This window comes from Eucalyptus grandis, chromosome 2, assembly GCF_016545825.1.
Source record: "Eucalyptus grandis isolate ANBG69807.140 chromosome 2, ASM1654582v1, whole genome shotgun sequence".
Lineage (NCBI taxonomy): Eukaryota > Viridiplantae > Streptophyta > Magnoliopsida > Myrtales > Myrtaceae > Eucalyptus > Eucalyptus grandis.
The window spans coordinates 30355006-30377715 of record NC_052613.1 but is presented as its reverse complement, the minus strand read 5'-3'; the positions used below and the strand labels follow the sequence as shown (position 1 = coordinate 30377715).

General features: G+C 42.3%; 3 protein-coding genes across 5 annotated transcripts; all 3 read left to right on the top strand.

The window, feature by feature from the left end:
- Positions 1 to 4858: 4858 nt before the first annotated feature.
- On the top strand, positions 4859 to 5550 carry LOC104432288 (rapid alkalinization factor). The gene has a single exon (XM_010044757.3). It carries the CDS (start codon positions 4933 to 4935, stop codon positions 5284 to 5286), a length of 354 nt encoding a protein of 117 aa, XP_010043059.1. The 5' UTR covers positions 4859 to 4932; the 3' UTR covers positions 5287 to 5550.
- Positions 5551 to 10325: 4775 nt separating this feature from the next.
- Positions 10326 to 12855, top strand: LOC104432287 (REF/SRPP-like protein At3g05500). The gene is made up of 3 exons (XM_010044756.3): positions 10326 to 10638; positions 11408 to 11632; positions 12063 to 12855. The coding sequence occupies exons 1-3, from the start codon at positions 10603 to 10605 to the stop codon at positions 12552 to 12554; spliced, it is 753 nt and encodes a 250-aa protein (XP_010043058.2). The 5' UTR covers positions 10326 to 10602; the 3' UTR covers positions 12555 to 12855.
- Positions 12856 to 18819: 5964 nt separating this feature from the next.
- On the top strand, positions 18820 to 22239 carry LOC104432286. 3 transcript variants are annotated; one of them, XR_723158.3, is made up of 8 exons: positions 18825 to 19409; positions 19754 to 19831; positions 19912 to 20054; positions 20189 to 20259; positions 20690 to 20785; positions 21100 to 21192; positions 21338 to 21522; positions 21765 to 22239. XR_723158.3 is itself a non-coding variant. In XM_010044754.3 (8 exons), the coding sequence occupies exons 1-7, from the start codon at positions 18918 to 18920 to the stop codon at positions 21418 to 21420; spliced, it is 1056 nt and encodes a 351-aa protein (XP_010043056.2). In that variant the 5' UTR covers positions 18826 to 18917; the 3' UTR covers positions 21421 to 21460; positions 21765 to 22239. The 3 variants fall into 3 exon arrangements, 2 of the variants coding, with proteins under 2 accessions (XP_010043057.2, XP_010043056.2); XM_010044754.3 differs by having other exon boundaries at positions 18826 to 19409; positions 21338 to 21460; XM_010044755.3 differs by lacking the exons at positions 21338 to 21522; positions 21765 to 22239 and having other exon boundaries at positions 18820 to 19409; positions 21045 to 21175.
- The last annotated feature ends 471 nt before the right edge of the window (positions 22240 to 22710 follow it).

Here is a 22710-nt window from a genome sequence, read left to right as displayed (position 1 = left end):
CACGCCGAAAATTGACTAAGCAACGAAGCTGCAAAACGACATCATTTTGTCCCAAAAATCAAATTTTAATGTATATATTAATTAAAATAAATAAAAAAACTAAAAATAAATTAGAAAACTAACTTTAAAAAAAAAGTTGTGCAACGTTCGGTGAGGGCCTACACAGCCCTCACCAAATGCTACTACTATTGTTCTCTTTTAAATAAAGTTAGTTATTTTAATTTATTTAATTATTATTTATATTAAATTTGAATCCAGAGGCAAGACAACACCTTTTTTTGGCTTATATAGCCACGTCAGTACCAAAAATGATGTCATTTTGCACTTACCTAGCTACGTCAGCATGCAAAACGACGTTGTTTTGTACTTATCTCACCAGAAAAATGTCCATCAGTAATTTGGTTAGAAATTTTCGCCGTTGGCACTTAAATGTACATTTTTAAAAGTTTTAAGATTAAGTATCCACTTGTACTAAGTTTTAGTACTTATGGTGTACTTTAGCCCAAGATAGTCAAAATGGAAGTGGAATTTGACAACTGTTCAGTTGTTCAATTCATCACGTGCGTATACCCCCCCCCCCCCCTCTCCTTGGGATATCGAGATACCTATTAGAGAATGTGGGGCCTCTTTTTCTTCCATGCCTCTTGTTTGTTTATCCCACTATTGTAGGATCCAAAATAAAGCCCCGGATTGGGTCACTAAAGCCCAATACCATGGGTCTCTTCCTCATTGCTAGATTTCCAAGCCCCCTCAATCCCTCTTAGATGAAATGGAAGGATGCCTTTTAGAACCAAAAAAAAAAGGCTTTATAGAACAACATCTCTTGACTAGGGCAATTTAGAATTTCATTAGTGAGGCATGGCGTGACCTAAACTAAGAACTCGTCCCAAAAAGCAAGTGCGACATACACGAGGCCTCTAACCTCAGGCCACATTGACTCACGGATAATGTGGAAACGGGCTTTTGGATTCGAACGTGAGGCATATGGGCCTCATCGCCCATTAAAACGGCCCAAAAATCATTGGTGGGGCGGCCACTACCAGACGAGCTTCGCAGTGTGAAGTTCGCACCAAGAATTCGCCAAAACAAAAGCATGTAATTGCATATTGCCATATTGCAAATATAAGCATCGCAAGCTGATTCTTCTGTTCTCATTCCACCCCTATTTCATTCGCAGCAGCCAACAATCATCCACAGAATGTTGAGCTTTCACATCTCGACAGCGCAAAGATATTCGGGTATTTTATTTACCATTCAAGTCTTGAACTACCCATCTCTCGTACAAGGGGAGATCCTTGCTCGATCAAACAAAACCGTGGTCCGCGGTCCACAGTCCATGTTCTGTGGCCAGGGACAATTTAGAGCACGTCAAGTTTTATTACATGCACGGACCCTTGTGATGAATGTTCGTGATTAACTCGGCACATCATCGACTAGGTCCGATCAAGTATTCGCCCTCGAACACACCTTTGGTTATACGAGAGGTTCATTTGATGTCAGAAAAGTACCAAGAAAAGCCGGGCTATAGTTCCTCAGAGGGAATTTCTTTCTATTAATGAACATTTACAACTCTCAAGTCTTGAATATACCTCAAATTCTTGCCAGCAGTCATCTGTTTATCAGTGATGAAGTGTAGTGGTCGAACAAAACCCTCGATCTACCATGCTTTTTCTGGTCGAATCTTTCGCCAGTTCTACTTTCCATTGACTTGAGTTTGCAACTCCACACCAGTACATGCATTAGGTCAGGGTGAAACCGGTTCTTTCATTTCCTCTCCCAGAAGTAGCAAAGGAACTCTAGGCCAAACTAAAGCGGAAAGCAAGCGCACTCCAGAAATGGACTGTCGTAGAATTGTCAGTTGCTTCTCAGATTATATTTACAACATGATGGCTGCAAAATGTTTGAGCTTTTAGATTGGAGACTTGTCTGATCTAGCAGCTCAAGCTTTCTGATGGACCGATGATTGTGTCGGTGCTACATAGATAAAAACATTTGTTAGAGTGGTTATACTAAAGACATGGTGAAAGAAGCTGAATACGTATCCACTATCCCATAAAGATGCCCTTTCTCTAAGGGAAAATAGTTCCTCAGTTGCAGGCAACTCTCGATACTCGCACTTTATCTTGGCAGTTGCCTTTTGGAGAATCGGAGCTTCTTAATAAATGCTCCATTCTTAAACAGCTATCCTGATTAGTACTTTGGCAAATTAGACATGAATTTAAACTACGACATATCGATTATTACTTGGCCATTACCCTGAGAATAAGCTGAACCCAAGACCTGTCCTGTCCACATTCACTTCACTGCAACAACTTTCACAAGAGCGCCAAGCTCATGGGGCCATTTTCTACATTCTGCAGGTAAGGAGTTGGAGAAAAAACATGCCGAATCGCCTGAGTTTCGATGTTGTGGCGTGGCGGTGCTACACTCGGTCCCAGAAGAAAGACACTGATGCGGGTTCAGGCGGTGAGCAGAAGTGATCCAACCGCTTTTGATTAGAATGGCATGTAGAATGAACATTCAGAGGGAAGATAAGGGGGATATCTTTATCCAAGATCCATGTCGATACAGATCCTAGGGTCACTGCCAGATGCAGACTCTAACCTCCGAGCCATAAATGCACCACGGCCAAGTGAGCATCTCCTTGACGTCATCTGTGAAAGCGCCCGCGCAACTACCGTTAAGCAATCAAATAGCAAAGTTTGCAGTTTTCAATACGCCCCCACTTTTCTCTCGACAGGTAAACACTCATTAATGCAGCCTATCTTGGTTTAGTTGCTTCATTTCTAGGGAATTGATCCCGTCTGGTGTCTGTCTGGAGGAGTTTCATGTACGTGATTGGGATTGTGATGGTCGTTGGGCCATGGAAGCCTGCAGATCAGACAGAATAATGGGAAAAATCTCAAAGTGGGGACTTGCAGGTCACCATCAAACACTTCGAGAATTGGCCATGGTAGGCCCCCCATCTTGCATCCTGCCAAGCATGATCTCCCTGAGATCCATGCTTACATTCCAGGATTCACTCCAAAACTCTTCTTTTCTGCTTATTTTCTAGCTACCTTTTAATACTCCTCGCAAAACAGCTGTACCAATTAAGCATTCCGACCCATTGCATGTTCCAATGTTAAAAGAACAGAAATTAGTGCGTATCTGCAAAGGTCAAAGCACTCGGTCGGTACGGCATCGCGTAGCTACCGGGACGGGGGAGACTCGGGAACTAGACTTGTCTACGGCTAAGGCTCACGATCGAGCCGAATGCAGCATGATATCGAGTTCTGACCGGAATGTCTGTCGCTTTCGGAGTTGATTTCTTGATGTAGATTGGGAAGATTTAAATAATACCAAGATTGGTAGGGGGATCATATGCCATAGAATAAAGAAGTCAAGCACGGAATTTGTCTCATGGAACAGCTGGCCTTGAGGTTTGAGAACGCGCAAGCGCCGCTCTAGAATCTCCCTCTCTGATTGATTGGCCTTTGCCGGCTTGCCCCCCTACCTTTCTCGCGGCTTCGTGCAAGTCACTTTGTGGCCCTGAAAAGGGGAGAAAAAAATATCTCCGCCTGCTTATCATTAGACTCCAAAAAAAAAAAAAATTTGATTAATTATTAGTCTTATGCCTCGACAACGATGTCGCATATTTCTACCTCTGTTTGTTACTAACTACGTCGCTGAATGGGGGCCAAATTTGAATATCGGCTTGAAGTTGGTGAGTTTTTTTACGATGCGTGAAAAGGTTGAGTCACGTCCCGATTGAAGTTAGCAATTTTTCGGAGGGAATTTGGGGCCCTTTTTTTTTTTAATGCACCAAGATGAAAGGGAGAAACTCAAAATGGGCCTCATGGAGTTTATTATTGATTGATTGATGGATCGATGTGTTCCCCACTTCTACCTTCACTACGTGATTGCCATGATGTATTTTTTGGAATATTCTCCTATTGGCTTCACATTTTCAGTTTTATATGGCCGACAATTGTTACTTTGAAAATAGAAACCATATTAAAAAGAAAAAAAGCTCATTAGAGTGCCCAATTCGATACTCTTGTGTTCATTATAATTTTTAAAAAATCTTCTTTTTTTGGCCATAAAATAAATTTCCTTTGATTTTAGGAGTGAATATATATCAATGATCGTTGAGCTGATTCGAGGTCGCCGTGAGCCTCAATTGGAAGAAGCGGCCCCCAATTCGAGGGAGTGTAGAGAGAGAGAAGAAAAAGAGAGAGAAGATGGTGGCGGTACAATGGTTGTCGTCGTGGGAAAATAAGATTAAGAATATATTGCTTTTTTGCTGAAAGCAAAAAAAAAAGGAACCCTCTTATTTTTTTAAATAAAGGAAATGGAAATCTAACTCGATTTATTTACTTAGTTGGTTCTCACTTGTTGATCCATGTCATGAAAAAGCAAACGGCATGGTAATGAACTCGGCAGGAGTATTGCATTGAGCGGATTTATATTAATTCGAAGACCAAATTAAACAAAAAGAAGAAATTCAGAGACAACGCTAAACATCGAAAGAAAAGAATTCGAAAACCACGGACGTCATCAACCACTCATTTTAAGTCGTGCCACAAAATAAGAAGAGCAATGAAGAGTTTCTACGGTCCTCGAGCAATGGCATTTCCATCATAATTATGTCATAAGTAATGACATTCATAAATTCGCAAAAGAAAAAAAAATTGAAATTATAGAGTTCTTTTGTTTTGGGTCATTAAATTATAGAGTTCCATGATGAGGAGATTTAAGTTTTAATTCCAACGGTCAAGATTTGTCTTTTGTGCCTCTGACAGGTCAATCCAAACATTGGTGGTTGTCAGGTCACCCTCCCCAGCATCAGCCCCTTTATAAAATCTCCAAGCTTGAGAAATCATCAATCCATCATTCATCACCTCCTTCCAACTCCCTCTCAAAACCAGAGACCCAGGGATCAGAACCACAATGGCCAATCTCAAATCCTTCATGATCCTTGCACTCCTGTTCGCCGTCGCCGCCCTCTCCATCGCCGACGCCCAATCAAGCGAGGCCGGCCACCTCGGGTTCATACCCGCCAACGGATCGCGGCAGTGCACGGGCTCTCTGGCGGAGTGCATGTCCGAGGAGGAAGAGTTCGCGATGGACTCCGAGTCGAACCGGCGCATCCTGGCATCCAGCAAGTACATCAGCTACGGCGCGCTGCAGCGGAACAGCGTGCCCTGCTCCCGCCGCGGGGCTTCCTACTACAACTGCAAGCCCGGCGCTTCCTCGAACCCGTACAACCGCGGCTGCAGCAGCATCAGCAGGTGCAGGAGCTGAAGCTCGGAAAGATTCACCTCAATCAATTCTCTGTCTGTACTTCTTCTTCTTCTTCTTTCTCTTTGAAGAAAATTACGTTGTGGATTTTGATGGGTTATACATATCTTAATTTGTTTTTTTTTTTCTCGATGATGAGAAAATGTCAATGTAACAGAAGCTGTGTGCCATTTGGGTCTTGAGAATTTGACTCTGATATACCGAAATCAAATAAGAAAACGGAGGAAAGAGATCTGTTCTTGAGCCTGGAGTGATTCTGAGATTTGACCATGTTTTCTGGTATAAACCTTTGCGCCACTCGTGAGTTCAAATGCAAACGAATTGTCTCCGATAGCCCATATAGCATGAAGTTCTAGCAAGGGTGCCGACGGCGTCGACCGATGAGCCATCTGCTTTCGAATGAACGCACGTCGGAAAGCAAATGACCGTCGAAACTGGAGCTTCTGGAACTCGGACATGTCGATTTCCAGACTGATATGCGAGTTTTAGAACTTCGGAACCGGGATTCCAAAGCTCCAAGTCATGCCCGCTTTATCCGTCGGCAATCGGCGTTCGATGCTCGATTTAGTGGACGCCGAGATCAAATTCTACTGTGCATCTTCCGATTTGAATTTGGTCTTTCTGCAAGATGAAGCTGGATTCTTTTGTCTTCTTTACTGTGCATATAAGGAGAGCTGGGAGTCACGTTCATGTCTCTTTCGGAGAAATGATTATGAAATTCGAAACGATCAGTGCCTTGAGCTGGCACGTTGTCGATGATGGGTCCATAATTCGTAATAAATAAATAAATAAAACGGTGAGGCCCCACCTTACCGAAAGTCAAATTATTTGTTTTTCTTTCGAAATGCAATTGCAAAGTCCAAAACTGCATGATTTTTCAAAATGTGAATCACCGTCGATGCCGAGCTTAAAATTTGGACGGCAACATGAAAAAAAAGGTTAATAAACTCAAATCGGGTCATGACAATACACTAAACCACGAGGCCCGATTGATGGACTATTATACAAGGTCCTTTCATTGGGATGCCTATTGAGCTCATCAATCATGAGTTTTAACGAGAAGAGTTCGAGTGAAAGATGCGACATGTGGCAAAAGTCGATTGACTTGAAGCATGCATAGCAATTAAAGACGGAGTCAAGAAGGATCCCTCGACCAAGGAATGACTATTGCTAATGAATAGATAGTGTGCGCATTATATTTTTTTATTTAAATTTTTCATTCATTTTATATTTTCAATTTATTATCTATTTAAGTTTTATTTATTCTATTTGTATTTGAATTCTAATTATTTTTATTATTAAATATTTTCTTTCCATTTTTGTAGATTATTCCTACGGTAGTGTTTATTAGGTCCATTTGAAGATATAAGAAAAATCAAACAGTGAGACGATCATAAAATCGCAATGACGCATTAAATTTTGACCCTTAAGAAATGAAGATGAAGAGACTATTCTAAAATATCGATTTAGATTAGACTTTGCTTAGAGTGTGTAATTTGAATTTCGAATTGCATTAGGTTTTCTGGTTCCAATGTCCATCTTTGATTACAAAAGCATTCCCGTCCTATTTTATAGGTCTTTCTGAATTTCCGGAATGCACTCTGGTCTATCCATTAGTAGTTAACGGTCGGTTTCAATTATCGAGCAACACATGACCTCCGAGAATTTAGGCTGTTTGTTCTAATTTCATAAAATTTCACACAATTTCCATATCGTCTCATTGTTTTCACACCATTCAGTAGTTCGAATTTCACAAAGTCCTTGAGAGTCCGAGATCATGCTAGATCATTTACTTCTTATTCGAAGCTATGCTAGTATCATTTACTTCTAACTCCCAACGAAATGGTGATATTAGTTTGATAATTTAATTGGCCATTGACCGTTCGTGATCGAAAATGAATGATTTGGAGTGCTTTTGATTCCCCCATCACATCACTCAATGTCATGCTTTCTGTGGTCCTAACATAATTGTCGATGCATTTACTCAATCATGCTATTCTTAGGTTGCATTAATTTCGCTAAAAATGAATAATTTATAATATATTTTCCAAAAAATAATCACTTATATCGCTTGAAATAATTAATTAATGAAAAATATTTTCATTATTAACAATAATTTTTATATAGATATTTTCATAAACAATATAAATATTTTTCAATCACTTGTTTTTGTAAGAGATACGAGTAATAATTATTAGGAAGATATTTTCTAAATCATTTATTTTCAGCGAAATAATAGAGGTTTAAACTTGCATTATCCTGAAAACCAAAGGATGGTGTATATCAACGGTATTTAAACATAGATCCTTCCGTTGACACCCTTGGAGAAAGCAAAAAATTTCAATTTATGGGTTCTTTTGCTTTGTCTCCACCAATTTCATATGCTTCATCATCACCGGCTTTGCCACCTTCACCTCCTATCATGAAATTCTTGCAAACGACTTGTGGCTGGAGGGAAGTCCATACATTAGTCTAGTTGGAGGATTAATCAAATGAGAATCATTTCAGAGTGTGCACAATGTCATCAATTGATGTGATATATGATTATCGATAATAACTTGTCATATTGTTATTGTCGACTCATTTGCTTCCTTCAATAGAAGCCACTATACACACATTATCTAAAGTCACACACAACATTCGTTGTGGACGACGTTCACCTAGTATCTTTCCCAAAAACATGGTGTTCATGGTTCATCGGACTAGAATCGTCCGACTCAAAGGAAAAAACCAGGATTGACTTTGCACTTTCTAATAATGAAATTCAATTTTTTCCGAGCCCAAGAAGCCTATGATTTCGTCGGAAGACTGGCCCAAATTGTCAAGTTTTCCATGTGAGCGGCAAGAACGTTGTTGGGCCATGGCCTTACGAGGTACCTTAAAAAGCCTCGAAGTTCGTCCAAGTCCACCTTGAAACAAGCCCGTGTTGTTATCTCTTGCTGCATAAATAAGCCATTCGCAGTTTTTTAGCCTTACATTTTGCCTTTACTCTTGCCTGATCGTTCTCGACAAAAGTCAATCTTAGCTCTTTTGACGGCTGCATCCTTGTTGATAGCTTCCTTAAATCGCTTAGGGCCATTGAATACTGCGAACTGAGGTATCCCTGTGATTTCATCGTATTATAAGCATGTGCTCTTCCTTCTAATCACCTCTTCTCGTTCCTAATTATTCTTCATCACTCATCAGAAAGGCTGCAATTAGAGTCACTTAGCTCAAAGGGTTCGTATTGGGCTCTATATAAATCTTCACATTGGGTTGTTGTTGTTGTTATAGCCTCTCTCTCCTCCTTTTCTCGTTCTACTTAATTAAGAAATTTACCGTTAATTTCTGTAGGTATCTCTAACAACCTAGCAACTTCACATGCATTCTCTTTCTTAAAAGATTTAGTTTTTCTCCATAGCCACTTCATTAGCAGACTACCATGTGCCCTCAACAAGCTTGTCATCCTCTTCATTTTCATGATCACGCTCATTAGTAAGTATTACAATTGCCTCGTTTAACTTCTGTATTTATCCATCCCTCAACTAATCTATAACTGATGCCAACTCATAAACTCGAGACCCCAATAGGCCCATTGATTTGGCTAGCAGTCATACAAGTCCTCTACAACTTACAGTATAAGTAGCCACACTCTTCCCTACAACTTTTAACTTTTTCTCTATGGTCTACTCTAACCACGTCTTCATTATGTTCGGTATATCTCACTTGTACTGCCAATATTAGCCCAAAGTCCTAGCGTTTTCTGTATCAAACTATCATCTTCATTTAGTTTTAAAGCACCCTCAAAATTCTTCCACTACATTTTTTTGGGCCGATCTTCTACTACATTAGATGGTGGAATTTTTCATAATAACTCTTATATTGTACCAAGGATAAAATCTCAAAATAGGTCAACTCATCTAGATCATAAAACCACTTGTTATTATGACCCTTGATTTACTTTACTTTTTCTTTCATGAACAAACCTACCCCCAATCCATGGAGTAACGAAAATGTTACATCAACCATGTGAATTTGCAAAAAGTAGCACATAAAAGTCAGCTAAAATAAGAAAAAAGGTTACCGGTTAATATATTTCTATAGTTTTATATAGTATGAACAGAGAAAACATCGAAAGTATAATATGAAGTCAAGAAAAAACAAAGACAAATGGGGCCACGTTTGAAGAAACAAAGAACTTCAATCCAAAGCTACCATAAATTGGGCCTACATCAAAATAATTGAAACAAAACTTTAATGCATTCAGTATTGTTTTCATACTCTCACAAGGCAGCGGATGACAAAACTAGCCTTAGTAAACTATTTATGCTTTACTTCATTATGGCACTTTGATCGAGTAAGATAAATTGTGCATTATCATCTTTAAGTTATCCCTTAATGTGAAGCCCCCAAATCCACCGCTATGTCTTGAATGGAAAGATGTCGACACTTGTTCCTAATAAGAATTGTAATGCTTAAAATTTTTAGATATTTTCAGCAATTAAGAGTCAAGGAAAATTTGCTTTAAAAATGAGATGAAAATATACTCCGACTCTTCAAAAAATCACGTGTATCGTACATTTTATATTTTTAATGGAAAAATGAATAAAAATGAATGGTTATAACAAAATAAAAAGTTCAGAATTTTAGATAAATCTTCGGATGGCAATAAGAGCGTACTTATTCAGGATGCTTTAGGACAAAACAGCGACGGCCCCACGGACTCACCTTAATTATAGGTTTTCTCCGGACAAAAAAAGATAAATCGAGAGAAGTTAGGAATTTTTTTATGGAATTAGGCCCTTCTAGAACCATCCCTTCTCTTCCGACGTCGACGACGACTTGGGAGACCGTCCCATCACCGTCCCCCGATGACGTCATTTCCTTGCCCCGCTAGGCCTCCCTCCGACGGGAAAAAGACTTAGCGGCTAAGCAGTCAACGCCCCCCAAAGACGGCGTCCACGTCCTCCTACACCGTCACCGTCAAGCTCTCTCTCTCTCTCTCTCTCTCTCCGACGAATCTCGACCAATCGCGAAGGGCGGCGACGCGCTTTCCCCCTAAACCGGGGGCCGCACGACCGCGGTTCGTTCCCCCACACGGTCCGAATCGCTGGGCGCATAAATAGGGGGCGTTTCTGTCTCCAATTTCCATCCAACTAGAATTTCGCCTCCAGATTCCAATTAAAGAAAAAAAAGAATCGAGTTCTTCTTTTTATTTATACGTAGCGTCGAATCGTGTTTTCCTTCCTCGCGGTGAATTCCTCACCTCGCAACCGTCCGAACAGCGATCACCACCAAGTTCGTCCGATAATCCTCAAGCGTTCGAACCAGGTTTTGCCGATGGCCGAAAGCGATCTCAATAGGCAGCAAGAGATGGTGAGTCTCCGTCTTCGGTCCTCCTCTTCTGTGTCCCTTTGAAGTTGAAAATTGATCAGCTTTGTTTGTTTGCTTTTTTTTTTCGTTTTGCGGAATCTGGTTTGGTGTGGGAGATTAGTTTTGCATCGATGCCGGTGCTCTGTGTTGAGTTGCTAGGTTTTTGGATTTCAATTTTCCTCTTTATAAGGCGGGTTGGAAAATTTTGGGTTTTTGGTTTCATCTGGAGACAATTCGCGGTGCTTTTCGTTTCTTCTTGTTGAATATGGGCGCGAAATCGAGTGTTTTGCGGTCGCGATTGGTCGTGATTGAGGATCAATGTCTCGAAACAACAAGTGTGACCTGGAATGTTTGCCAAAGCTAGTAGCTTTGCGTTCGCAGGAAAATTTGGGTATTTTGGTTTCATCTGGAGATAATTTGCGATGTTGTTGTTCGTGTTTTTTTGTTCAATATGGACGTGAATTTGAGTGTTTTGGTGTTGCGATTAGTTTTAATCGAGGATTTATGTCTCAATTAGTAAACTGCGGAGATGACTCGAAACAACACGTGTGACCTAGAATGTTTGCCGAGCTAGTAGTTTTGCATTCTTATCCAGTAATTTCAGGCATGTTTGTTCTTCGCATCCTCACGTCATTTTGTGCGAATGCAAAGAGCACATGGATGGGGCGTTTGCAGTTGGAACATTTTGAAATTTTTGGTCAAACGGTGGATGACGATTCTATTGTGTTGTGCATTACTATCTTAAAACTGACGTTGTGCATTTTTCCCACAGACCAAGGAAGAGGAGCAGAGGCTGAAGTACCTGGAGTTTGTGCAAGTAGCTGCAGTTCACACTGCGCTGTGCTTCGTGAGCGTCTATGCTTATGCCAAGGAGAGGTCAGGCCCCTTGAAGTCTGGAGTGGAAACTGTCGAGGGAACGGTCAAAACTGTGGTCGGACCCGTTTACGTTAAGTTCCATGATGTCCCAATCGAAGTCCTCAAATTTGTCGACCGCAAGGTTTGTTTCTTTTTCATTGATTCTGCATGAGTTGACGGACAGTTTTTTCTCTATCACTGCACGTTTGTTAATTCCCATGGGGTTACTGGTTAATGGATTCAACAGTGTGCGGAGTACAAGACATGGGCGACCGTTCGTAAAACGGTTAGCTCTGCCTGAGTTTGGTGTGTATCTCCGTTTGGGCAAGTGCCTTGTAGTTGAATACAGGTTAACCCAAAAAAATAAAATAAAGGCTAGTGATGAGCAATGAGTTAGTATGAAAGTTAAAAACGGAGAATTAAGGGGCTTCATATGATCTCTTTAGTAGGTCACTTGCGAAGTCTTCGTTGAATAAACTAGGATTTATCTGTTTGCATATTCGCACTAAATGTGCAAAATTGTGCTTGTGCCGTTTTCATTGTACTGAGTGGGAAGTATTCTTACGATGCAGATTGATGAGTCAGTGACCAAGATCGACAGCCGTGTACCACCTGTTGTCAAACAAGTTTCTGCCCAGGCCATGTCTGCGGCTCAGCAGGCTCCTGTGGCAGCTCAAGCCATGGCTCATGAAGTCAAGCGGGCTGGTGTGGTCGACACCGCCTCAGGAATCGCCAAGTCTGTCTACACCAAGTGTGAACCCACCGCTAAGGGGCTGTACTCTAAGTACGAGCCCAAGATGGAGAAGTGTGCTGTGTCGGCTTGGCGCAAGCTCAACCAGCTTCCTCTCGTCCCCCACGTGACTCAAGTCGTCATGCCAACTGCTGCCTATTGCACCGAGAAGTACAATGAGACGGTGCGCAACACTGCGGAGAAAGGGTACAAGGTTTCTAACTACCTCCCCATCGTCCCCACTGAGAGGATTGCGAAGGTGTTCATGGGAGGCGCTCCGGAAATGCAACCGCTGCTCCCTGCTGGAGGCGAAGCAGATGTTGCCGCACATTGATTTCGGTACAAAGATTGTTGGTCTTACATTCGTCAACTGTTCGATTGAAATCATCAATGGTGTCTGTGGACCTTTGGTTCATATGTAACTTATAGCTGCTTATATCTTGTAAGGCTCTCCATCTGAACGTTCCATTCCGCATGTGGAGTCATGTTGTTTGTTTTTGTTGAGCTACAACTGGGTTGTTCGATATACCTCTGTATATAGTCCACTCCTTTCTTGTCTCGCTCAGATTGGTTTTGAACGATTTTTCTTTAATTTCTTCCTTTGTTCATCTTATTAGCAGAACAGATTTCTAAAATCGAGCTCCTGTGAAATGCTGCTCTATGTGCATTACGTTGCCCGATTTTCATGTGAGCTAGTCGCTCAGTTTAAATATAATCATTGCCGTGCGCTGCATCGACACATGAGCATGTCCTTGAAGTAAACACTTCTGGATATTTGAAAGCTTAGGGCCTGCATGGTTGCACCCTGTTTCTGTTCCAGGACAGAAATTTCTGTTTTTGTTCTGGGAACAAAAAAACAAAACGCACTTGTGTGCATTGCTGTTCCTTTTTGTTCTTTTGTTCCCAGGAACAAAAGAAAAACAAACAAGAAACACAAAAACTTGTTTCTTGTTTCAAACACAAATAGAAATACTTTTTTCTTTTTCTTTTCTCTTTATTTTCTTGTTCTTTTTTCTTTTGGCCTGGTCACGCCCCCGCCATGGCTCTGGCGTGATCGGCCGACGAGGGCGGCGGCTCGCTTGGCCACACTCGAGGCTCGCCGCCCCGGCGAGGCCGAAGCTCGCCGTCCCAGGCGAGGCCGAGGCTCGCCGTAGCCGGGCGAGGGTCGGCCTCGCCATGGCCGGGCGAGCTCGAGCTCGCCCAGTCCCGGCGAGGCCGACCTCGCCCCGGGCCGCGGCCTCGAGCCTCGCCGAGCCACCGCCCCGGGCGAGCTCGGCCTCGCCGATCAAGGCGAGGCCGATCCTCGCCGGCCGGCCGTCGCCATAGGCCAAGGCCTTGGCGACCGGCCAAAAGAAGAAAAAAAATGAAAAAGAAAAAAAGAAAAAAAGGAAAAATAAGAAAAAATAGAAAAATAAAAGAAATAAAAAAATTATCCAAATTTACCAAACATGTTTCTGTTTATTTTTTTATTCCTAACAAGTTTACCAAACGCGTTGTTTATTCAAAAATTGTTCCCCTGGGAACCGAAACACTTTTTTCTATTTCTGCTCCCTGAACAATTTTTAAACAAAACACAACCAAACGCGCCCTTAGTGTGTCGAAGCAACGGGGGATCTTTTCCGGACGTGCAATGCACAACTTCGATATGTTGGATCTTCAGCTGAAAGTTCTTTGCGCTGATCACGACCGGACATCCTCTTCATATTGCTACTTACTAAGGGTGCGTATAGTAAAAATTTCTATTCTTTTATTCTCGAGAATAAACTTTGAATAGAAATCCGTTTGATAAATTTTTTATTCTAAATAGATTTCAAGAAATCCGTTTGATAAATTTATTATTCCTAAAATAGATTTCAAGTAGAATCGAGATTGTTTTTTTGGAATAATTTTAAAATTAAGTCAATCAATTTTTCTTTTATCTTTTTTTTCTTTTGTTCTTCTTCCTTTTCTCTTCTTCTTCCACCATCATCGTCACCAATTACTGGTGACCCTTGCTGAAGGCTCGCTAGGATAGGGCGAGATTTGGCGAGCTCAGCAATGGCCAAGCGGGCCTCACCTAGGCCTCCTCCAACCATTGGCAAGCCTTGCCTAGCCAAGCAAGGCTCAACAGAGCCATGGCTAGGCAAGCTCAGTTGCATGGTTGGCGTACTTGACCAAGCCTTGCCCAATGATTGCCCCAAAGCAAGGCCGTCGACTAGAGCTTAAAGAACAATAAGGGAAACAAAAGAAAAAAAAAAAAGGAAAAATTGATAAAAATATTAAAAATTAAAATAAAATTATTTGGAGTAAAAATTTTGAGGATGATGCCAAACATAATTGTATTCCCCGGAATAGAAATACAATTGCCAAATAACTTAAAATGTTTAGAAATTATTTTTGAAAACGAATAAAAAAAAAATCATTTCGATTAAAAATTGTTCTTAAGAATAGAATGGTTCCTAATTCGTCAGAGAGTAAGTCGGAATTCGGCATTGAATCTTTACTAGGATATTTGGCAAGACGTCATGATCCCCATGAAGATAATGCTGCACATTCAAAATATTGGAGTAGGAGATATGAGCAATGAATATATCATAGAAGCCTTTTTTTTATACGTTTGTTTGGAGAAAATTATCGAATAAACATTTGTGAAAATTTCTTGAGCATAATCCTGGGCCTGGTGCCACCCGATGGTGCAAGCTCGGTTGCCGCACTCGAGCCACGCCTCGCCTTTGGGCATCGGCGACCCATTAGAGCCAGGTACTCGAGCGTGGTAGTCGGGTGTCGGGCACGGGCGCCAGGAACCAGGCTTGGCCCCTGCCCTGAAGAAACCCGGGCACGAGTGTGTACTCGAGCTTGGCAACCGGGCATCCGGGCATATATGGACGCAAGGGACTCGAGTCTGACCTTTGGGGTCTTAAAAAAAGTTTTAAAAACCGACCTTCCCGATTGGTTCCTAACCATAAACGTTACTTTTAAGGTAAAATTCTCATATATTCCTTTTACACCATTAATTTTATTTTATTAATAATCTTGTATAATACTAGTTTTTAATAAAATGACAAGACTATATAGGCGCTATTGATGGCACCCATGCTTCCGTAGTACTTGTCTGAACCTACACATGATGAGTTTGCAAACGATACATTAACCGAGAAGGGAAACTAAATAAATACGCTTAGGAAAACAATTGCTAATAAAATGGCAATGGATAATAATATGCCGGAAATTCCATGAAATTGTATTTTCAATTTTTGTAATGTATTAGTATTATTTTGACTATTATTTTGTATTTGAGGATTTCCTATATTGTTTTAATATTATTTCGACTTTTGTATTTGAGGATTTCATATGTTGTTATCTAATCAATTTCTATTCCTAGAAATAGAAATTTGTTCAATTATCAATAGTTTCTTGTTTAGAAATAGAAATTGTGAGTCATTATCAAACGGGTTTGCTCGAAACTTGTCCTGGAATAGAAATTAAGAATTAATTTCGGGGTGCGAGGGCACGTTCATTGATGCTCTCTACTTGGACGATTCCAGCAAGACTCTCTTGCGATCCATCCGGTGCTGATTCCGCGCAAGTTGACCGACGGTTAGGGCCATTTTTTCGTGGCAAGAGGCGCAATTGCAGCTCTTTAAACCCCTCTGCTTTGTAGCCTGGTGCATCTCTTTTCGTGGGCTTCCTGGTGTGCGATGGGTTGGGTTCCTTGAGTTCTGTTGATTGTTCCTGCTGTCATGGAGTCGGAATTAGTTCGGGCCCATTCGAATGATGAAGGGCCGAGCAAGAGAACCTCTTTCCCTCCTGATATTGATAGACCTGCGGTGGTTGACAATCCTGTGAATGCTCAAGGTCGAATGGCCCCGATTCCTTCAGGTGGCGTCGCAGGGCCTCGACTTCCTTCTAGATTTACGAGAGGCCGCAATAGCAGTAGGGGTAGATCGAGATCAAAGCGACCCGGCCTAGGGGTGATTAAAACTCGGCTCACAGCTCGTGGGCTTGTTGCAAGTAGTGCCAATAAGGGATACGATCTGGAATCCACTCCTCTGCACTTTGACAACAACGAACCTGTTATTTAGATGGATGAATCGGATTTGGAAGCTGCAGACCCCAAGTTATTTGATTGTCTTGTGGGTTACTTCATAGGAAAGAGGCTGCCTTTTAAAGTTGTTGATGATGCTCTAAGGAAAGCATGGGGTCCGGCATTGCTGGAAGTTATGTCGAATGGCCGCGGGCTGTTCTTATTGCGGATTGGATGATAGGATTTCGGGAGGAAGATCTGGAAGGAGGTACGGTTCTGTCGCAAGGATCCCTTTAATCCTTCCAATGAATGGAAACCGAATCGAGATGAACAAAGATTCTCTCCAATCTTCCGGCTTGGGTGAGATTGAAAACCTACCTTCTCCTTCTGGTCCGCCATTCCATTGGAAAGGTGGCAAGTGCTCTCGGGAAACCACTCTATGTAAATGAGAAAAACAGAGCAGATGGCGTCTGCTAACTTTTGCCCGGGTAAAAGCGTGGAAATAACAGTTCAGCGGCCCATCTATGAGACCATTCACCAAACCATGGGGAAATCGGTTGTAGTGGATGTCGAATATGAATGGAAGCCAATGGCTTGTTTAAAGTGCGGAATCTTTCGATCATAAATGTAAAGTTTCGATAAGGAATCTGTTCCAATCCAGTCGGATGATGGTACCAAGGATGCTGAACCCGCTCAGGTGAATAATGAAGCGGGGACGCATTTGGCAAAAGGTAAGGAGGTGGCTCTCGTCCATCTACTTTTGGAAGGGAAAATTCTACTATTGCTGCTGAGGATCCTCAGCCTGATAACAAGTCCACCCATGTTGGAGAGTCCAGTTCGCTGGCAGGAAACTCACTCAACGCTCAGGAACCATTGCCGTCCCATCCTGCTAACTGTTCCACCCTTGCTAAATCTAAATCTGCTTCGGGAGATTTGGGATGGAAACAGGTTAAGCGAAGAAATAAGAAGCTGAAGAAGAAGGCGGCAAAGTAGGCAACTGCAGCTGCAACTGCTGCTACTTCTTTGGGCTTATTCCCTCCCACTGATGAGGGCCAAGTCCTAAAACGGAAGGACATTGATCTGGAGGAGCCTTGCGAGAATTCTGAGCCTGTCCGTGAAAGATCGAACTTACCTGCTCCGATCGCCTTTCAGTCGTTGTTCCTCTCGGCCTTGTCGAAGCTCGATGAGATCTCTAACTCGGAGTATCCATGACAACTACAAGTGAGGATGAGGTGCGGCCGAAACCTTGTGCCGAAAGGAAAACCTCCTATACTTCAGGACCAGCTACTGCGTCTCTGTCCTGACCCTCCTCTTTCTGTGGTTCCTAAAGCGCCCGCCGCAGGAAAGAGGACCTCTAGGAAGAGGGCACTCGATCCTTGCTCGGGTTTTTGATGAGTATCGGTTTTTTGGAATATCGGAGGTATTCTCAACCCTCTCTTAGGCGGGCTGAAGTCGTGGGTTTGCCGCCGTAAATAAATTGTGTTTTATTGGTCTTTTTTGAAACTAAAGTGCCCGAGGATCTTTTTGATTCACCTCTTCCACCCTTATTAGGGTTGGAATTGGATTTCTAACTATGAGTTTTCGCCCCGGGGGAGGATATGGGTTGGATGGAACCCAGATCTAGTATCCTATTCATCTATCTCTATCAGTGATCAAGCTGTGCATGGTTCTCTTAAGTTTAATCTTTCTGGTTTGAATTGTTGTGTCTCGGCTGTATATGGGGAACACTCCTTCCCTCGCCGTCGGCCTTTGTGGGAGGATCTCATTCATTACAGTAACATCTTTCAAAATTCTCCATGGTTGGTTGCCGGTGATTTTAACGCAATAAAAGAACCTTCTGATCGTATGGGTGGTTCTACCAACTTGATTTCCTACTTTGATGAGTTCACTCAGTGCTTAGCTCAGGCTGAGCTCATGGATCTCAGGTATGTTGGATGCCGTTTTACCTGGTCTACCTCATCAGGTGATACAACGAAGATGAGGAAAATAGATCGTGTCCTTGTAAATGGAGAATGGAATCTCCAATTCTCCTACTTTAAGGCATCGTTTCTTAATCCGGGGATATCAGATCATTCATCTATGATAGTCAGGATTATGCAACCGGCTCATAAGAGGAAGCCCTTTAAGTTTTGATTGGACTCACCACCCGAGCTTCAAGGCCACCGTTCAACGTTTGGACCAGTCCTGATAGGCGTAGCGATGTTCCAATTAGTCTCGAAGCCGAAGATGTTGAAAGCTCGACTAAGGTCTCTTAACCGTGAGGCCTTCTTCGATATTTCAATCAGAGTTGCTGAGGCTAGAGAGGCTCTGAGGATCACCCAACTAAACCTCCAATCGAACCCGGCAAGCTTTGTTCTTATTCAAGCGGAAAGAGATCAGCGCTGAGTCTTCGTTGAGCTTAGGAACCAAGAGGAATCCTTCTATAGACAAAAGTCTAGAATCAAATGGTTAAAGCTGATTTTTAAAAGATAAAGTCTGTTCCGTGACTCCAGCATTTTTTTTCGAAACTCTTTAGTACTTTACTGTCATGAACAATTTCACGAAATTCCGCCGTTAAAAATCTCATTTATGGACACCCGGCTTCGAGCGGGTCGAAAATCGGGGACCCGATTCATTTCTTAAAAAGGTTTGGTCCCCCCGCAGCCTCGCCCGCCCGCCCGCCCGCCGCTCCGCCGGCGACCTCCGCGCGGAGAGATGGCGGGCAAGGCTGGCCTCTCCCTGCGGCTCACCTTCCTCCTCTCGCTCTCCCTCTCCGCCTCCTACTCCACCTGCTCCTCCCACTCCTTCCTCTCTCTCCGCTCCTCTTCGCCTTCGCCGCCGCCGTCGTCGTCTCCGATCCCCAAGGCCACTCCCTCCGACCTCCTCTCCCTCCTCGGCCCCGCCGCCTCCGCCCGGTCCTCCGCCTGCTCGGTCAACCCCGTCGTCGCCGACAGGCTCCGGTCCTGCTTCAAGTTCCTGGTCCCCTTCTCTCCTCCCCCGACGACCCCGAGGTGCTTCTCCGCCAGCCGGAAGCTGATCGCCGGCGACGGGATTGGAAGCCGGAGGGTCGAGTGCGAGCGGCGGAGGGAGGAGGACCGGCTCGTCTGGTGGCCGCCCGAGCCGGTCCTCGAGCTGGCTCGGCTGGCCGTCGACTCCGGCGGCGACGTCGGAGCTATCCATCGCGCCCTCGATCCCACGCCCCTTCCTGTAAGTTATTTCTGGAATCTGGAAATCGCAGTACGATAGCCTGTGTTAACGTACACGTTTCGCTAAGGAACGGCTCTGGAGCTGATTGCTTGAATTTGATAATCATGCTTTCGCGCGATTTCGATCAATGCTTGGGCCTGTCTCCATGGTTGTTAGAACTCAAATGTTCAATTTCATACTCTTATGGAAATCTCTAGCTAGGATTCATTCATTGGCAAATGCGTAAATTTTCCTTTGAAACAATTCGGTTTGTGCGAGATGAGAAGAAGAGATCGATTTTTCTTAATTGTTCTGTGCCAGGGTCTTGAAATTTGCTAATATCATGTTACTTATGACTGACATAGGTTCCTGATGTCGAAGGATCGAAAGAGAACAAGTGCCAGCTCACGAGAACGCCCTATGGAAGGCGCTTCATTAGCGAGGTTTGCATTATTGTATTGACAGTCTGTTTCTTTCCCAAGACTGGAGGATAGTGAAGCATTTCTCTAGTTTTCTTTTTCAGGAGCTGAATGCATACCTTAAGTTTTTATTTGAGCTCATCGAATCCCGTGGTCCTGCCGTTGGGTTGAACGTGACATTGAGCCGCTATGATTTTTTCCATGGTCACCTTTTTCTCGCCAACAACACCGGGAGGCTTGGTATATTGTAAGTCGGCATACTTCTCTTCGGTGTGATTGTACTCCTCTGAGTAAAGGAGGAAATTCATATATGTTGCGCATTAAGCATGAGATGTATCTGTTTAAGTGCATTTACTGACGTTAGAGTTTTGTTCGTGGTAGGTTTCATGCTAAGGAGTACCCCTCCTGTGACAAGGAAGTGTTTCCATACTATATGGGTTATTGCCAAACAGGTAAAAACCTTGTACAGGCATTATACATATACCGTCCTTCATTCTTGTGCCAAACTTCTAGTCTGCTGAAAAATTAGGTACAGTCTCATGGGTTGAAATCAAAAGATTAAGCAAATGTTTTGGAATGGAAAAATGCAGTCTTGCATATTGCATTGGAAGTTATTAGTTCTTTCGTCCAATCCATGTTCTTGTTGCTCAAGTTGTCAGCTGCATTTCATGTTCAAACGTAATTTATGATGATTCAATGAACTTGCGGAACATTCTTTGTCCAGTCCATGTTCTTGTTGCTGAGGCTGTCAGCTGCATTTCAGGTTCAAACATAATTTATGACGATTCAATGAACTTGCGGATCATTCTTTGTCCCATCCATGTTATTAGTTCTTTTGTCCAGTCCATGTTCTTGTTGCTGAGGTTGTCAGCTGCATTTCAGGTTCAAATGTAATTTATGACGATTCAATGAACTTGCGGAACATTCTTTGGCTTGCTCCATTACCAAGCAGTTGCACTGATTCTTGGTTGTCGCCAGGTAATTCTCTGTGGTACCTGAATGTAAAATATGTTTTTCTTTGCCAGAGAATGTAAAATATGTCATTTCTTAGGAGTCAGCTGGACCTTTTCCAAAACCTGATGAATCCAGCTTTTGTTTGCAAAACATCTTGATATGGCTTGTTTTGTTATCTCCTTTTAATTCATCGCAATTGCATGGATATCTATATCTTTTACTGGTATTTCAGCTGACATTTGAGATGCTTGGTGTTTGCATTGACACATGCTTCATTTTGCAGTCCTTTTGTTTTACAATTTAGTGGCTCTCTTGAATTGGGTGGGTTGATGAAACAGGAGTCCTTGTGGTGTTGGATGCTCGCCCGGATGGAATTATATACCAGGATCTGATCCCTGAATACGTACAGTTTGCTAGGACTTTATACGAAGGTTTCTTTTCATCCGTTTTCTCTCTTATTTAAATTTCGTTTGTAGATCAAGTCAATGAGAAAATTTTTGACTTTTGTTGGGAACTTTTGTTCTGACATTATGTTTTGGACAGAATTAACTAATGCCGCTTGGTTTTGCTGACCAGATGATTTAGGGGATGTTGCAGTTGATGTCAACTATTTGAATGTAGGAGCTTTGAAGCCAGATTATCAAATTTTCATCTGCTAGCGATCTTCCCATGGCAACCCACATTTGGGCAATCGTTCATGTAGGTGCCAAAGCAACATTCTTGCATAGTTTCCATCAACTACAAACATTTCGTTTTCTCAGGTTGTACTAACTCTATCATTTTATTCAAATTAAGGAAACAAATGTCGTAGCTTGTTTTCTTATTCACTGTCCCGCTGAAGTGATGAAAAGGATGCTGACTAATACACTGATTTCTTGAGCGCAGAGCCAACATCCACGATATGGAATATGCTTTAAGCTGCTTTATATCCGTGTCTACGTTAACTCTGCTTCAAATTGGAATCATCTTACATACTTCTGATATGAGGGACGTTCTCTTGCAGGGTTGGAGCAGAGATCCCATGTGAAATGTGCAGCGCAGGCGGGAGAACAAACCGTGCCTGCATCATATTGATTCGAGTCACATATCGACCTGAATCTCAACGAGGTCGGATCTGTTCTTTCTATTTTCGACAAAGAAACCTCCTTCCCAAGAAGTGCTGTCTTGCAAGAGTTATTGAAAAGGGAACTAAGAAAACTGAACTTGGGAGTGCCTGCATGGAACCGGAAGATTTGAGTTGATCTGAATTCCGGCCGTAGGCGTGTTGAAGTTGATTTGATACGATTCATTACGGGTTCGAGTCTGCTGGGGCTACAGCCGGTAAAAACTCGAAGTAGCCCCATGAGAGTCGAATTTTAGTACATAAACTAATTTGTTTGCTTATTTTCATACCAATGATTTTATTCATGTCATCATTTATTTGAATGGACAGTCGTGTTGTATCATAAGAAAAATAATCGAGCTGATTTGAGCTGGTCTGGTTCTTAGTTCCGTCTAACCCTGTAATCCGGTGGGCTCGGAGCCAGATCATTCTCGATGTTACTTCATAAAGAAACGAGAAAGGATAGATTGACAAGGAACGAAATAGAATCTTCAAGCCTTGTGGTCTGTTTTTTTTACTTTTTTGGCCTATCAATTTTAATGGTTGGTTGTGATATAAAAAATAAAATAAAAACTGTAGTAGAGTCCAAGAATATCAAGTCAAATATTAAATATGTATCTAAATATTCAAGTCAGAAGCATCATTTGTATCACTTTTCTCTTTCCGAAATGACCTTGTGCATCAAAAGTTAATAACTATTCGCTATCAATCAAGTTTACACAATTCACGGGCTTTATTAACTACCCTTTATAAGGCCACTAAATTAAATAGTTACTCGATTTTAATTTTTTTTCGAAGAATGGATTTTACTTGTCCTCATATTTAATCCAATTAAGATCATGCGTGT